Genomic DNA, 16249 nt, shown 5'->3' with positions numbered 1-16249 from the left:
AGGAGGGCAAGCTAAACATTAGCTTCTGTTCATGCTCTATGTGCCGAAAACTCCAGAACTCCCCCTACCCTTCATTCCTCAAAAACAGGAGGTCTCCCTCATTGGGGGCACAAGTGCTTTACTTTGGTGGAGAGAGAAAATAAATTTAATAAAGTGGTTGAATCCCTGTTTTAAAATGCAAAAATTAATTTAATTGGAATTACAGAATTATGCCTGCTGACTTGCTAAAGCATGAAGTCCAAAAATGGCTAAAGCATCTAGAGGGGGAGTTGAACAGTATTTAGGTAAGTCCAAAGCAAAATCTTCAAAACCCTCATCTAAAGCCCTTAGTACAAAAACACTCAAGTTTTCACCACTGAAGCTGTCTAGATCAGGGGTGCACAAACTGCAGCTCATGGCATCTGGCCTGCGGGGCTCCCCACTGGTCAGGAAACTTGGTGGTGGGGGAACAATGGCTGTTAATGCAGCCCTTGCTAACAAATTCCTGCACTGCCTCTCCCCATGCATGGCTGGATCAGGTCCGGGCCATGCCCTCTTGAAAACAGAATTCAACCTTTAACAGGAAGGAAGAGTGCTCCCAACAGCAGCCTAGAGGTAAGGGCATTCTTCTGGGAGGTAAAAAAATATAGGCTTGAATCCTCTAAGGCCAAAAAAGCCACTGAACCCATGTCTTCCACATCCTAGTCCCTCCATGGATCTACTGGGCTTTTTTACATACATTAAAAGAATCTAATGTGCACCTGAATATTTCAAGTGTACAGGCAAATTCATAACTCTAGAGAAAATATCAGAGCCATTAAGTCAGGTAATATAAATATATGCTAATCTTTCCATGACGGACTCAGATCTGTTACTATGAAAACATACACTAAAATAGCGATTAAAGAGAAGAAATAATTCAAATGCATGTCAGGACCCAAGATGAGGTCAACTGAGTTTTGTAAAAAAACCCACCTAGGCCACATTTAACAACATAAAGGGAAAAAAAACCTTTCTGCCAATTCCTTACCTACCATCAAATTACACAGCCTGGTCACATGGCCAGGGAGAATATTGCAAGCCTGCCTCTTTTTGTCAAAAAGACCAGTTACCACTGTTCTAGAGGTAACATAATAGTTTCCATCTGTTTTTCAGATATTTATCGCTTTCTGAAATACATCTTTTTCAAACTGCAATAATTTCAACCCAGGTTCCTACCAGAAGGTAATCTTCCCTGCACCATGTTGAGCAGAAATGATTCTATTTTGGAGTAGGAACAATGAGGCATGTATGTCAAGGTAAACAACATACTTTCCTCATTGTGACACATTTTACAGTGCTTTTAAAGGTCTCAAGCTCTGAAATTGCTGAGGGTAAGGAGGCCTGGATAGAAGCAGCACTCAATGAGAAATCTCAGCATTCTGGTGAAAACTGATTTATGAATAATTTTAAGGTGGCATTCTGTTCAGATTCCCAACATTCTACACGGCTTTTACTTGACAATCTTATAACAAACAACTCAAATAATTGTACATGCAACAGCTAAGTGAACTACATAAAATTTAGTGCAGGTGAGGCTAAGCATTCAACTGTATTTTTTATTAAGTCAATATGTTATTTTTACACTGACTGGAAAGAATGAGCAGAACAGAATTAATTTGGCGGTAATAAAAAGCACATTACATTTAAGAGCAATGATCAAAAAAGTAAACAAAAAAGCTGATAAATACTGTACATAAAATCTTAGATCAAAGCAGGGCCTAGAATTTCCTATTCCACAGTTAAGATGGTTTCACTTCAAAAGCCACATAAAGGATAAACTTTTACTTTTAGACTTTCTGAAGGTATTTCTGGATGTGTTGCACAACCATAGGCAATTTCTATGAGATACTATATTTAGGAAAGGAATGCTGAAGTCTCACATACTTGTTCTGCATTTTCTTTATTTGCTTTGTTCTCCTCATCTTCCTCTTCCTCAGGTTCTACAGGGGCAGGAGTCAGGGAAGCCACAAAATGCCATAAAATATCATGAAGAGAAGTTGTTTGAATGACGTTACAGAGGAGCCAGTTAAAAGCCTAAAACAAATTTAGGTATAGAATTATATATTTGTTAGAGAAAGCTGGAGGTATGGATTAATTAGATTATTAGATTAATTTTAATAATTCATGCAAGATTCATAAATATTTTTGGTAAATTAATCACAAACACTGATGTAAAGACCATTACAAAAGCAGTATTTCTTTTCAGCCAGAAACCACTTCTTAGAATGATACAAATATATTACAGGGAAAACAGCACACTAATCTAGAAACACGCTACATGAAAAACTACGTTAATGTGAAGAATGATGAAAACAATTCTCTTATGTATATTCAAAGATTATAATAAAGAGCGACCTCTTATTAGAGTTGCCTGATACTTTCCATTATGAACATTCTGTTTTCAGTAATTTTAACATTCCCAAATTATAACCATTTAGACTGAACTTTCCTTGCTTGGTATTAAACCAAGGCTAAGCATTTTTTGGGAAAAAAAATAGTCAAAAAGGTTCAGTCACTTCCAGAAACTAGCCTAGTGAAAATATATTGTATACAAAAATGCTGGTGACCTTTTCTTTGGAAAGCTCAAGCACTCCCATCCTTTGTAGCTAGACACTGAAATTGAGCTGTATAAGGGCTTTTAGATAACAGTGGGCCTTTTTGCCTGCCATGCAAAATGCCCCCCTAAATTTTGCCTTGTTATAAAAGCCTTGGAAAAAAAACCCCTCATCTTATAAATGCTTAGCCTTGCTAGACCTTAGTTAAAGATTCTATCCTCACTGAGCCTCATCAAAACCCTCACAGCTTAGTGCTGTCCAGGCCCCACACATGCTGATCTCGTAGAGCATGCTCAATTCACATAAAGCTCCTATGAGCGACAGGATGGCAAACATATCATCCCACAAAACAACTAAGCATTCCAAATTTTTGGATGTATAAGAATTTTTTCCACTGAAAAAGGAAGTCTAAAATTCAAGTGTTTTGTACATTAAAGCTATGTAACAACATAATTGAAATGGAATCTGAGTCTAATTTAAATCAAATTCACTTGAAAGCTTTTCCACAGAAATTTATCCTTTTTCAGTGACGTCTTACATGCTATAAAACACGGTGTACCCTCCCATCCAGGACAAAAGGATTGATGCTGGCCTTTTGCTATTTATGGCTGTTCTGGGCTGGAATCATGTTAGGCACGAACTGAGAGTAGGTATCCTGTTTTGTGTCCTCAATGGCACCCAGGAGAAAGTCACCAGATTGAAATACAGGATGATAAGGGCAAGATTTATAGCAATGTGCAGGGAAACCTGGGAGTTGAAAACTGGAAATAGAGGTTGACACAATGGCAAAGACTAGGAATTGGAAGATGAAGAGCTAGAGGGGGTGATGGGGAATGTGAAGAGGCACTGAGATTAATAAGGAGCTAGATACAAACAGGAACCATCAGAGCAAAGAATAAGTGGAATGTAAGGAAGCTAGATTTAACAAAAAGCACAAAGGAAGAACTGGGGCTGGCTGGATGATTGAGACAGCAGTGGTGAGGACCTATGAGGTTGGATGAAAAGTGCAGGGATACTGGGAGGCAATGAAAATGAGGAAAACAGATGGGAGGGGAAACAGAGCAGGCATGGGGCAGGGGTGGAGGAAGCTAGGAATAGCCCGGTAAGAAACCAGACTGGGAATGGGAAAGGAAACTGGAACTAGGATCAATGTGTATAGAAAGCCAAAAAGCCAAGGTATTCCAATCTTGTCTATGTGCACGGTAACAGCCTACTTCTGCTATCAGTTATTCTGCTAGCTCAAGTGGCAGAGGTCTATACCACGAACTAAGATTTCCCATCCTGCTGATGAACATACGTGTCAATTTGTTTTTTCAGTATACTATTTCAGTACTCAGAAAAACAAATTGATGGAACCTTAAGCATGCAGAGTCAAGTGCTCAAAATCTAGGAAATACTAAAGTTACAGGTAGCCCATACAACCTTGATTTGGCACCCTTGTTTGTATGCATTATGATACAGTCCAATTACGTGATCATATGCTATTCCTTTACAGGACTCCTGCTGCACTCAGTGCACAGGTGGGTGATGTTATGGGTACAAATAAATATTTTGTAGTGAAAGAGATACTGGTCTCTCAGATTCACTTCATTTGTTGCCAAAGATGGAAAATGTGTGTGAACTAAGGCAAGGGAAAGCAGGAAGAGAAAGGTTAAGTAAGGTTAAAGGCAGGGCAATGCTGCCCTACAGAACATGATACTATTTCTTCCTTTGCAATAGCATCCTGTTGTGATGCTAGGCAAGTCCCTTAAAGCAGACTTTTCACATATTACTATTTGCATGTCTGTCATTTCATTGATGTCCATTTAAGATCCTAGTGTTCAAGTCACAGATGTAACAAGCACTCAAAGATGCAACTGAGGTTAAAAGGTTATGCGCAGACAGTGGTTTATAATGTTAAATACTCTGAAAAGTCAGGTCCAGGCATGTCAAACTAGGTATCCAAAACTAGAGGACTCTTTCTGTGCCTTCATTCACTCTTTCTAAAACGGGGATAATCCACAGATGTGTTGAAAATAGTTCAATAATGTTTGTGAAACACTCACATACTTTAGTGATGAACACCATGGAAGTCTATGGGGAAAGGAATAACTCTTCAGAACGGGGTTTTAATACTGTGCAGTAAATTAGACATGAGGACATCAATGGAATGAGGAAATACCTTGCTTAATTTTGCAACCCTAATGATATCTTTTTAATGTATGCTTATCTACATGAGACACAATACAGGCCAACTTTATAAACTAAGTTAACTTTTCTATTTCTTTATTTCTGATTCAGTAAGCTTACTAACTGGATTAGTTTTAAATTTCTCTGGGAGTCAGTTTGGGATTAGTGAAAGATCTTACCTTCTTTTTGTATTAGTATTTAATTCTATATAAATAACTGTTTTGAATGAAAGGACAAATTGCTAATGCATCGTTTTTATTATTCCAGGTCCATTATTACCTCCATAGCAAAGACACGGCAAGCAGATTTCCGTAAGGCTTGTTTCATTGCTATTTCAAGTCCTTCAAGATCATGGTGTTGGATTACAAATGCCAATACTGGCCACTGGAAATTTCTTTCTCCTTTAGAAAGAGAGCTGTGAGCAGAGATTAACCGAGAAAGTTCTGGAGACGGATGTCTCAGGAGAGAAGACCCCACTTCTATTTAAAGACAGAAAATATGTGTACATTAGATCTTAATGTAATTGTTTTTACGGTAACTATAAAAATGTAAAACACTAAAATGATTTAATTGTTCCTCAAAATATATGTAATAAAGCCTGAAATGAAAAGGTGATAGTTCTCTTCAGAGAAGATGACCCTAAAACCCCCTGAAATGTTACTTAAGATTTTAAACCAAGAAGAAGAGTCCCCAGAATATATTTCAGCAGTTCAGTAATTCCTGGGCTGTTCTTTATATCTTGGTTATTTGTCTGAAGTTAAATGCGATAAATGGAAGACCAACTATTATTAGGATATAAGTACAGAAAAACTATTAAAAAAGTCTACAGTTTCAGTGATGAATTATAAAACTTACTAATAATGAAAAAGATATTTTACCACAGTATGAATATGTTTCTGGTGTTAAAAAGATGTCTGTGCTCTTACCTGCATCTCCACTGTTGACTCTTCTCCTAGGAATGGCCTTGACCCGTGCAGGTAAAATAGAGTGCTGTTTGTCATATTCTGATGCAACAACTGAGTATGATCTCTGAAAGACTGTGCGCTTTGCCAGATCTGTATCTGTTATTGGACTGGTCTCCAAACTACAAAGGAAAAGATATGAGTGAGGTCAAAAAGGATTTCAACAACAATGTAATCCTTCAACAACATGCTCAATTACAACATTATTATTTAAACAAAACCCCTAATCTTTTACATGGGAAATAACATGAAAATTGACATAAATATTCATGAAAACAGCACATATTTGGTTAATGACAGTACCACTGATGCATGAAAATCTGCCATCTGCAGTCTTAATAAATATGTTAGCGCTGACCAAGGAATCTTTTTGCAAGATTTTTCAATGTATACATTCACATATACATGCTATAATATTGAAATATGTAACTAGTGGTGTCTTTAGGACTTCACTAGGACTTGTACCTTCCTTGGGACTTACCAGACAACTTTTACAATGTGAGGGTTAAAAAGGGCAATACTGCTCCCCACCCAACAAGACTTCCTTCAAGGTTAAAACTTGAAATGGAAGACCCATAGGTTTGCTTTATAACACAGCTCAGGACAGAACAGAAATTTATAAAAAATTGTGGATCTACAGGTATCTAGAAAAATATTAACCAAAACATGGGTAGATTTCTGAGTCATATCACTACAGTTATTTGTGGCCAGCAGCCTTAAAAAAACTTGCAGATTGGCTTCAATTTTGAAAAGATAGTAAAGCCCTCAAACCAAACCAGACTGATCATTGAAAGCCAAAAGATGGTGGTCTTGGGTGTGAAAGAAGCATACAGATCTATTAAAGTGTGTGTACTCCCACAGTTTTTCAGATGACCTTTTTCAATGTTGAAGTCCAGGAGATTATGGAAGCATGGGGTTTTCTTCTACTGAAGAATTAAAGGGTCTAGTCTCAAATCAATGCTATGCGACTATTATAGCCAACTGATATTTAACGCTATAGGAAATTACCTCGGTGGCATAGATTTCATGTTACTCTCTGGCTCCTCAAAGACATTAGGACTTGCATCAGGAGTGACTGATATGTATGGTGCAGGTACTGAAGTTGAACGCAGATATCTCATCTCATCTTGAAACAGGTTGTCATCCTGATAACCAACAAAGTTTTCATGATGATGCCTGCAATAAATTAGATATTTAAATCAAAATCAATGCTAACCTTAATACATTTATGGAACCAAATTCTTCTTAGTTCAACTAGCCAGCAGCCACTATCATTCAACAGGTTTATTCATTTAGGGCATGTGGCCCTGGATGCAACCTCAGCTTGCCAGGCTGCTGCCCTGCCCTGCCCCTGGCATGAACATGAAGTGGCAGCTAGAGGAAGAAAAGGGGAGCCTGAAAACTCTGGCTGCTATTGCAACCACTGCCATGGGGGGGGAGTGGCAACCAAGTGAGAGCCCAGGGACCACACATTAACTCCTTGCTAGCTGCATGCAGCCCATGGGCCTCCAGTTGCAGAACCCTCGCTTAATCCATTTAGGTACAAACTAATTGGGACCTTCAGGCAGTAACAGAATACAAACTGCAGCGTGATTCTAAAGAAGCAAGGTAACTAATAGTGTGTGCGCGCGCGTGTACGTGCGCGTGTGCGCGTACAGAAAATTGTTTATTTTTTCAAACAGTAACAGAGCTTCTCAAGATGTAGGCCAGTTTTCATCCTGACCCATTTTAGAACTCATGAACATTACATATTCAAGTAAAAGCTACTTGAAAATAGAAGAAAATGGTTCCCATAAGATCATTCCCATTTCCTCTCTCCCATCCCTTCACAGCATTAGCAAAGGAACTGGGACAGGCTGAAGGCAAAACTGAGAATCTGATTTATGGATTTCTCTCTCAGAGTTCATGTATGCCTGGAGCTTTAGCCTTAAAATTACATATACAGTATCCAAAAGTTAGTTTAGGAATCTCAGAAATATATGTCCAATCTAGGCAGACATGACAAAAGCATGGAAACACTCAAGAGAAGAAAGAATCATGAGAAGTCACTCTCAGAGCAGTATGATTTTATATATAAATTTTAGTTTTGTACGTAATTGTTATTCAAACCTTACAAATAGCAGATGTCTGAATCAGCGTTAGGAGTGGCTTTCATTACCTTGCTAAAGTCTGTAGATAGAGACATGGCATTTTGATGGGAAAGTCTTCAGAAATTCCTTCTTTGACACTGGGAAGCTGAGATTGGAAAGGTTTTGCAGGATGATAGCACAGGATACTAGGCTCAGCAGCGCTGCTCAAAGACAGCAGGAACAGTGCATTGGCTTTAATCACTTGATGAGCTTCCATGGTTGGCAAGGCACGAGGAGTTTTAACTTGCATTGGCTTTCTCCTGGATTGTTTAACCTGGGAGAAAATAATAAGTGTTGGCAATGCTGGTATTAATGGCCATGGTCTAATGCTTGTAATTATGATACCATGGTAACTTTACTAAATCAACAATTTAGGCTGAAGTTTTCCATGCTCTATGTTTGCTTCAGGTTAATTTTTTGGGGAAAGTTTCAGAAAAAATTAGTTCATCTGTTCCTGAAAACAAGATTAAGCCAACACTGTTTGGCCTGTATTCAAGAAATTTCTTGTAACTTTTCACCAAGACACTCTAATAGCTCTGTGCTCTGAAACAAACATTTAGTATTTGACAGGTCTTTGCTTTTGACTCTTGTCATGAAAAACTGCCCTAAATAGAACAAAAAAATAAAAAAAAGTTGTATTAGAATAAGCTAAGAGTTCATTTATAAATTTGAATCTGAATAGCTGTAACTTGTATTGAAAATATATTAGGGATTTATAACACCTGTGTACCACATCTTCTTAGATACAACATCCCCTGGAATATAATATACACCTTATTTCTGAAAGGCAGAATAAAGAAAACATTTTTTGCAGAGTTGTGGCTGCACAGAGCGGGGAGACAGCCTAATCTTCAGCTGACTCTCTCTCTTTCCTGCTTAACTGAACCTGAAACCCTAGATGCTGCTGAAGATGCGGGTGGTTCTATGATTTTGAAAAAACTAGCGTCTCCAATGCTGTAAAATATGAGAAGAGAGACCAGTAACAGTTACCAGGCAGCAAAATTGCCCTAAGAAAGGCTAGCTTGATTAGGAGAACATCAAGCCCATTAAAAAGCAGAGCTTTTTGTTAACACTTCTGGAGTGAAGAACAATGAGCCATTAAGTGAACTGACTCCGTCAGCTGCCTAAGTAGCAATACAACAAATGGCAAACATTGTGAAGCAGAATCAAAGCAGAGTGCTTCTATCCTGGGTAGAAAATCAGCGTTACTATTTAATAAATTAACCCAATTTTTTGCGGGGGGAGGGGGGGGGTAGGGGTGTTGGAAGAGGAGATGGAGGGGCTGATTTTTTTGGGAAAAATGTGCACACTTTATGTGAGAAAATGCTACAATGGCTTTTTTTTTCTGGTAATGAATTAGATTTGAATTACAAAACCAGAATTGCTAATCAAACTTTCTATCTACAGTTTCTTAACATTGCTAATATAAGGGAGTGTATTATGGCCTTAAATTTCTCTGAAATTCTAAAATCACTAGTTTATAGCTTAAATTATTACCAAAGCACACCTGAATTACTAATATCAATAAAGTGGGAGGAAAAGAAAAGGATAAAAGTACCTTCTCTCTTGCTGCTGCTTGCTTCTCACGGAGATATTTTTCTCTGCATCTATCACAAACCAGATACCAAGTACTTCCTCCAATACCACCATCACCACAATTACCAGCCCATCCTCCACAGAAGTGTCCGATACTATTGTAACCTTGGCCACCTGCGTATCGGCCACAACCTTGAGATAATGAAAAAAAAGAAAGACATAAAAGGTTTTTCAGAATTGAAGATTATGTCTCATCTGTAAAACAGGCTGAAGTCATTTTGCTTTCCCAATTTCCTACCCCACTTTGATTTTCTTGTAATTCAATAAGCTGAGAGCAAAGAAATACCTAAGACTTCACACATTTGTATTTCTTAAAATCTGTTCATTATAATAACCTTTTAAAACCATTTAACAAGCTATTTAAGCCCATGAGCAACTTTAAGGCTTACAGGCAAATATGATTTAGTGATGTGCTTAAATCAAGGCTCTAATTCTTTAAATGTTTCAAATAATTCATAGTACGGCTAAGAAGTTCTAATATGCTTTTAGTCTTATATTCTGAGCAAGAATTTGGTTATGGAAAAAGAGCTAGTTTTACCTGGATGAGCCTGTCTCATGTGATAAGTCACTGGATATGGATGGGATTCACTGCACAGCTCACAGATGGTATCTTTCTCAGGTCCTCCCACGGCAAGCTGAGCCATCTCGCCAAAAAGATTTCCCCTTGGCCTAGCGTCAACCTTTTCTTTTTTCTTTTTTTCCTTTTTGGTTTTCTTATTATCTTTGTCACTTTCTTTTTTCTTTAACACAGCACAGGAACCAGGGCTTGGAAAAATCATGTTCTGGGAAGCTGCTTTGATAGTTGCTAAAGAAATGTCTTCCCAAAAGGCTACCAAGTGCTGCAGTGTTAAGGGAAGAAGAGACTTAGATTTCATGGGGTGATGACTGGATGTTTCAAAAGAGGTAGTTTCCATTTTTCCATCTTCACATTTCTCATGGAGAGGTGGTTCCTTTAGCATAGAGAGGACTTTGTTTTTGTTGATGCTGCCCATTTTAGATATGTCTGGTCCATGAGGTGAAATGTTAAACATATTAAGAGCAGATGATATTTCCAATGAATGCCTATTTTTCAACTTAGTTTCTTTTTCCTCTGTAGGTTGTTGATTCAGACTGCTTCTGATAGGGGCATGCTCTTTAGAAAGATCTGGATTAAATTTCAAAAAAGATGAACAAGCCATAGCATCATGGACTATTCCTTCATGCCACAGGAAGGCAGCAAAGACAGCTCTAGCACATTCAGCAACAGAAGGTGACATAGCTTGCTTGGCTGGTTCTATAGGTTTGGATGCATCTCCTTTGAAAAGAAAGCCAGATTTTTCCTTTTTTGGTCTTGTGTGCCTACCAGCACACTTACGGCTTACTTTTGGAGAAGCTCTCATATCCTGTTCATCTTTTAGGGGCGCTTTTCCTATGCTGAAATGAACTTTATTAGAACTATCATCTAAACTTTTGAATTCAGAGTTATCTTCACATGTGCTATCTGTGATGCTATTAGTCTTTAAAGTGCTTGAAGTACAAACTTCAACAACTTCACTGTGAAGATTTTCTTGTACAACATGAGGGGAAGGAGCTCTATTTTCAGTTTCAGCCACAGGTTTTACATCTTTTGAGATAATTTTTGGTTTGGGTGAAGTGGACCTTCCACGCAAGGGCTCTGTTAGTGGTACTTTCTTCTTGCGAAGCGTGTCTGGATCTAGAGTGTAAGAGTCTGATTTGGATCGTTCCCGAGGAGGATCAAGCTTTGTTTTAACAGGAGCTGAAGTTTTCTGAGCTAGTGCCTTATCTTGTGGAGACGATGATCGGGGAGAACTAGCACCAGGCCTACCTGCAGTAAGTGTCTTTGTCTTTGGAGATGAAGATCGGGTTCCTGGCCCTGGTGATTCAGCTCTAAGACCAGAAGTTGTCCTCCCATCAGACTTTAATATTTGCAAAGTGTTATGGTTTGGAGATAACGATCTACTGTGAGAATCTGATCTCAACTTTGCAGCATCTGATTTCAGCATAAGAGACTCACTGGCAGATAAACCTTCTGTACTCCTTGGTTTCTTCTGATCAGCAATAGCTCTGTTCACACGCATGTCAGGCTTGGGTGACCTGCTCTCAGCCCTGTGTTTTGATGAGATATCCGTTTTCCCTGCTGGAGAAACTGGTCTAGCAGCAGCTGTGAAATTCATTCTTTCACCTGTGTGGCACATTTTATAATTAAATTATTACATTACATCCACAGTATCCTTAAAATATATGTAAAAATACACAGTGTTCAATACAAACATGTAACTCAACCACGTGCTTCTGCTAATATTCAAGTGGCAACAGAGCTCAAGAGGCTTTTTTTGAGGATTTTTTCAACAGGTCCACAAATATAGAAATGAATAAGCACATCTAAAAGCACATACCAGAACATATTTATAGAAAGTGCTCTACTTGTGAAGTTACCTAGAAATTAAAAATCTGGTGAATTTGAGTTCATTATTTTCACTGGCCACCAGCAAGGGGGAAAAAACAAACACCTGCTTATTTGGAAGCTAGAATAAAATGTATTACAACAGTATGAGTGTTCTTATTTACTATTACCTTTATACCTATGATTTTAAGCAGAAAACAATTACATCTCCATGTAGAGAAAAATAACTAAAAATACACAAGTAAAACTGTGATAAAAGGCTTGCACACATATGCCAAGATAATGGTCACAGTCTCAGACACTCAGAGAAAGCTGTCATTATTTTATACTATGCAAGAATTTGAATATTAAAAATTAAATGTTTCCAATCACTGTGACCCTTAAATAACGGTGCTACTTTACCTACTGTATTTCATGGTGTACAGGTTGAGGTGATGTACGAGTCAACCCCATGTTTCTGATCCAAAAAGTTAGGTTGACTTATACACTGGATCTATGAAATTCATAACTTTTTGGATCAGAAACATGGGGTGGACACATGCCGCAGTGCTGCTCATAGGGAATGGGGCTGCGCCAGCCGAGCCTGGCCTCATCCCCTGCAAGCGGCGCTGCCTGGGCTGCACTAGCCAAGTGCCAAGTCTGGCCCTCTCCCCTGTGAGCAGCGCCGGGCTTGGCACTCAGCTGGCATGGCGCCATCGCCTGCAAGTGCACTATGGAGACGCTGCTCAGCTAGGTGCTAAGCCTGTCCCCGTCCCCTGCGAGTGACACTGCCTGGGCTGCACCAGCCAAGCACCGAGCCGGGCACTGCTTGCAGGGGATAGGTTCAAGCTCACTGCTTGGCTGGCATGGGGCCCAGGCAGCGCCGCTCACAGGGGATGGGGACAGGCTCTGCGCCTGGCCAAGCGGAGTTCCCACAGTGAGCAAGGCCCACAGGCCGCACTCAGACTGGGCCTAGTCCCAATGGCCTCCAGTGACAGGGATGCTGTCAGCAGATGAAGGTGGTCTGGTTGGGACCAGGCCAGGGTTGAGGTGGTGGTCAAAAGTATTGATACGGTGTATAAGTTAAGGTTGAACTTTTAAGAGTTAAGAATTGGGTTTCAGAACTTGACTTATACACCATGAAATACAGTAACTCTTCTGTTTTGATGCAGAACAATTTGTTCTACATAAACTCATTCATTGACAATCAGATAGCTGGCAGAACAACTAGAACTATGCAAAAAAAATATATAAAGTATATATGGCTGAACAGTATAACTCACAAGAAAAAAACAAAACAATGGGTCTCCATATTATTTCCCATGAATGGATAAACTAAGTTTTCACTATTACCTGGTATTTATAAAATTAAAGGCATGTAATTTCAAAATAGTGAAATAGTACTGGCAAACTACCATGTAATCACAAATTAATAAATGTACCAAGCCTATCCCTTAGTAGCTATATGCTACAAATCTTCACTCAATTAATTCAACCGATTTCAATGATTTCTCATGAATTCAAGTGAAGTGTGTGTTCCAGTACGGTGTGCAGATTAGGCTGCTTAGCAATAAAATATTAGTTTTTCTGACCTGAATGACCTATGTGAAATAAAAAGATCATAAATAGTCAAATTGTTTTTGAAAATACAGTAGTTTGTTGAATTTGTTGTCTTTTATGGGCTGGAATTATTTTTCTTTCAGTAGAGTGGTGGTGATGTCTACCTCTTATTCAACCTAATGACTGAAGCAACTACCTAGGATGTGGGAGACCTGGTATTCCTTCCTTCTTCCTCTCTGAGGGATTGAGTCCATATTGTTTACCTCCCACTTATCTCACCATCACACTAAAGGATATTCTGGCACAGGGCACTGACACTTTTTTGCTGATGCGATTCTGCTTTGCATACAGGGACTAGAATCCACATTTCATCTCCCAGGTAAATGTTCTAACTACCAGCTGTTTTGTTCTTTGAAAAATTGGGTATGATATAACAAAAGAAAACGGATCTAATAGGACAGATTGAAGGAGACTCACTTTGGTATATCTTTAGGCAGCAATTGAACTCAGGTCTATCACAGCTTGGGCAAAGGCATTAAGTACTGGACTATTAGATATAAGGGGACAGAGCTGGCCTTAGGGGTGCTGTGGTCAGGGGGGTGCCACACACATGCACACGTGAGAAGTGTGTGTTCACATCAGTGCTCTCCCCCATGCCCCCCAAGCAGAAAAAGCAGTGCCTCAGGGTCACAGGAGAAGCAGCTCAGCCTGCCTCCTGCCCCCAGCCACTGCTCAGGAGGAGCTGGGCCAGGCAGTGCAGGTAGCAGCAGTGGTGCCTGCCCACCCACCTGCCTGGTGCACTATGCTGCTCCACCTCCCTCCTGGATTGTGCCCTGTGCTCCTGCCCGCCTGCCTTTGCCTGAAGCAGTGTCGCTGACTTGGGGCGGGTGCCAGGGAGCACCAAAACATAAGTTCACCTTGGGCACCATTTTGCCTAAGGCCAGCTCTGTAAGGGGATACTATTGTCCCAAGGAGCTTTGTAAATATAGACCTTAATTTCCTTAGCTTTTATGACAAATACTTTAAAATTTAACATTTTGTTTTGAAACATACCAGGAAATTTTTACCAATAAACAAACACTAAATTGTTATATCAAATGTACACCAAGAAATAGCAAACTTAAAAGAAATTCTGATACAGGAATTCCGATACATCCCAAGTGTATGGGATGAAAACGTACTGAAGGAGAAAAGCCATTTTCAATTTAACATATGAATAACCTAGCTGTGTTTGCATGCATACCCACCCTTTAGTTTGTGAGAGAGGGATGAAATAGCAGAGGCAGGCCCAGCTACATCACTAGTTTTGTAAATACGCTCACGAGAAGCAAGGCAGCAGGATGGAGTTTCTACAGTGGAAAACAGTGGCACAGAAGCAGCACAGATTCAATGGAAAAATAGCAAAGATAAAAATAAGCAAACAAGCATTTTGAATGATATGCAATCTACGCTGATTAATATGCTGAATTTCACTGTTGATACCTTCTCCTAAACGTGTTTGAAATGAGAAACTTACAATTTAAAATAAAAAAAAACTCTGATATTTACATTAACGTTCTAAAAAAAAATAATTTTATGACCTCACTACATGCAACAAAAAAAACGAATATCAGTGAAAACTGAACAAAAATCTTATTTGTGGAATAACAGGGTTTATGCTCTATTCTAAAATAAGGACAGTGATAGTGACTAGTTTTGCGCTCGTGTTCGTATTTGGGATAATTTATAAATATATGCTAATAAATTATTTAGAATTACAATATGGCCTTTTTATAGAGCAATATTTGAACAGAAATAGATAAGTCTTTGGAAAACTGCAAAATCACTACAATTAATGATGAAAAAGTTTACATTTTAAAAACGGGTTGTTTTGACTGACTTTTTTGATTATATGCCACATAAGAGAATATAAACTCAGTTATAAAATGTGCTTTTTGTATATGTCAGTATGCATAATATGAACTTTAACTACTCAATACTACAGAATGACATAACCAAAACTAAACAGATTCAAATAAAATTAAATATACAGGTTGAAAAAGAAAAAAAAAACCCAGTTCACTAGGGCTTTTATTTAATAGGATAGCAAACATTTGGTACATCAACCCTCACACTTTATGAGAAAGACCCTTTATTCACGATGTTGTTAGAACTGTAAAGACCAAAATTACATCTTTAAGAGCAATAAACTAAATTCATTCCTGGTATAACTCCGCACTTGACTTGATTGGAGTTATAGCAAGAATGAATATGGTCCATTAAGTCAAACTCCAATTAAATTAAGCATGGAGTTATAACAGGACTGAATTTACTCCATCAAGTTAAGCAACTTGGAAATATCTACAAATCACAGGACTATTACTCTAGCTTTAGCATTACAACCCATAGAACATGTAATATCGCAAAGGTCTAAATTTCAGTAAGAGTGGCACAAAGGGCTAACTAAGAGTGAAATGTTAACATGGAGTTTTTTTTAGCCTCAACTTTACTGTATTCCTTTAGGTTAATTTTAATTTATATCTTAACTTTTCACTTTCCATCACTAAAGTTAAATCAAACTGCTATTAAAGCACAGTCCAGAGATTTAATTTGTATATTCACTAGAAAATAGCATACTTTAGAAAGGCTTTTTTGTGCAAACACAAGAGGTAAGAGCATTTGAAGACCTGTGTCTTTCATGAACTTAATTGTGTGTGGTGTTTAATTTGTTTATATGCTTTAATAAGTGAAGTACAAATACTTCCAGGCCTAAATTTTAAAAGTCTTGTGCATAGTGCACATATACTTTGGACATCTGAAACAGTAATACCATTCTTCCAGACAGAAACAAAGCATGAAAAGTACTTGAGATAAATATTAGTACCCAATTTTGTG

At 38.5% G+C, this 16249-nt stretch overlaps 1 protein-coding gene across 1 annotated transcript in view; it reads right to left on the bottom strand.

Annotated features, from left to right (window-relative positions):
* Positions 1 to 16249, bottom strand: part of MYCBP2 (MYC binding protein 2, E3 ubiquitin protein ligase) — a 282082-nt gene that overhangs the window by 42661 nt on the left and 223172 nt on the right. Inside the window, exons 57-64 of the mRNA XM_025215130.1 lie at positions 14623 to 14724; positions 9971 to 11614; positions 9395 to 9564; positions 7866 to 8110; positions 6716 to 6883; positions 5672 to 5829; positions 5025 to 5224; positions 1906 to 2055 (exon numbers count right to left, since the gene is read on the bottom strand). Of these exons, the coding sequence (XP_025070915.1) occupies positions 1906 to 2055; positions 5025 to 5224; positions 5672 to 5829; positions 6716 to 6883; positions 7866 to 8110; positions 9395 to 9564; positions 9971 to 11614; positions 14623 to 14724 (2837 nt within the window). The remainder of the gene's footprint in view (positions 1 to 1905; positions 2056 to 5024; positions 5225 to 5671; positions 5830 to 6715; positions 6884 to 7865; positions 8111 to 9394; positions 9565 to 9970; positions 11615 to 14622; positions 14725 to 16249) is intronic.

The sequence above is a fragment of the Alligator sinensis genome, unplaced genomic scaffold, assembly GCF_000455745.1.
Source record: "Alligator sinensis unplaced genomic scaffold, ASM45574v1 scaffold1010_1, whole genome shotgun sequence".
Lineage (NCBI taxonomy): Eukaryota > Metazoa > Chordata > Crocodylia > Alligatoridae > Alligator > Alligator sinensis.
This window is presented reverse-complemented; position numbering and strand designations above follow the sequence as displayed.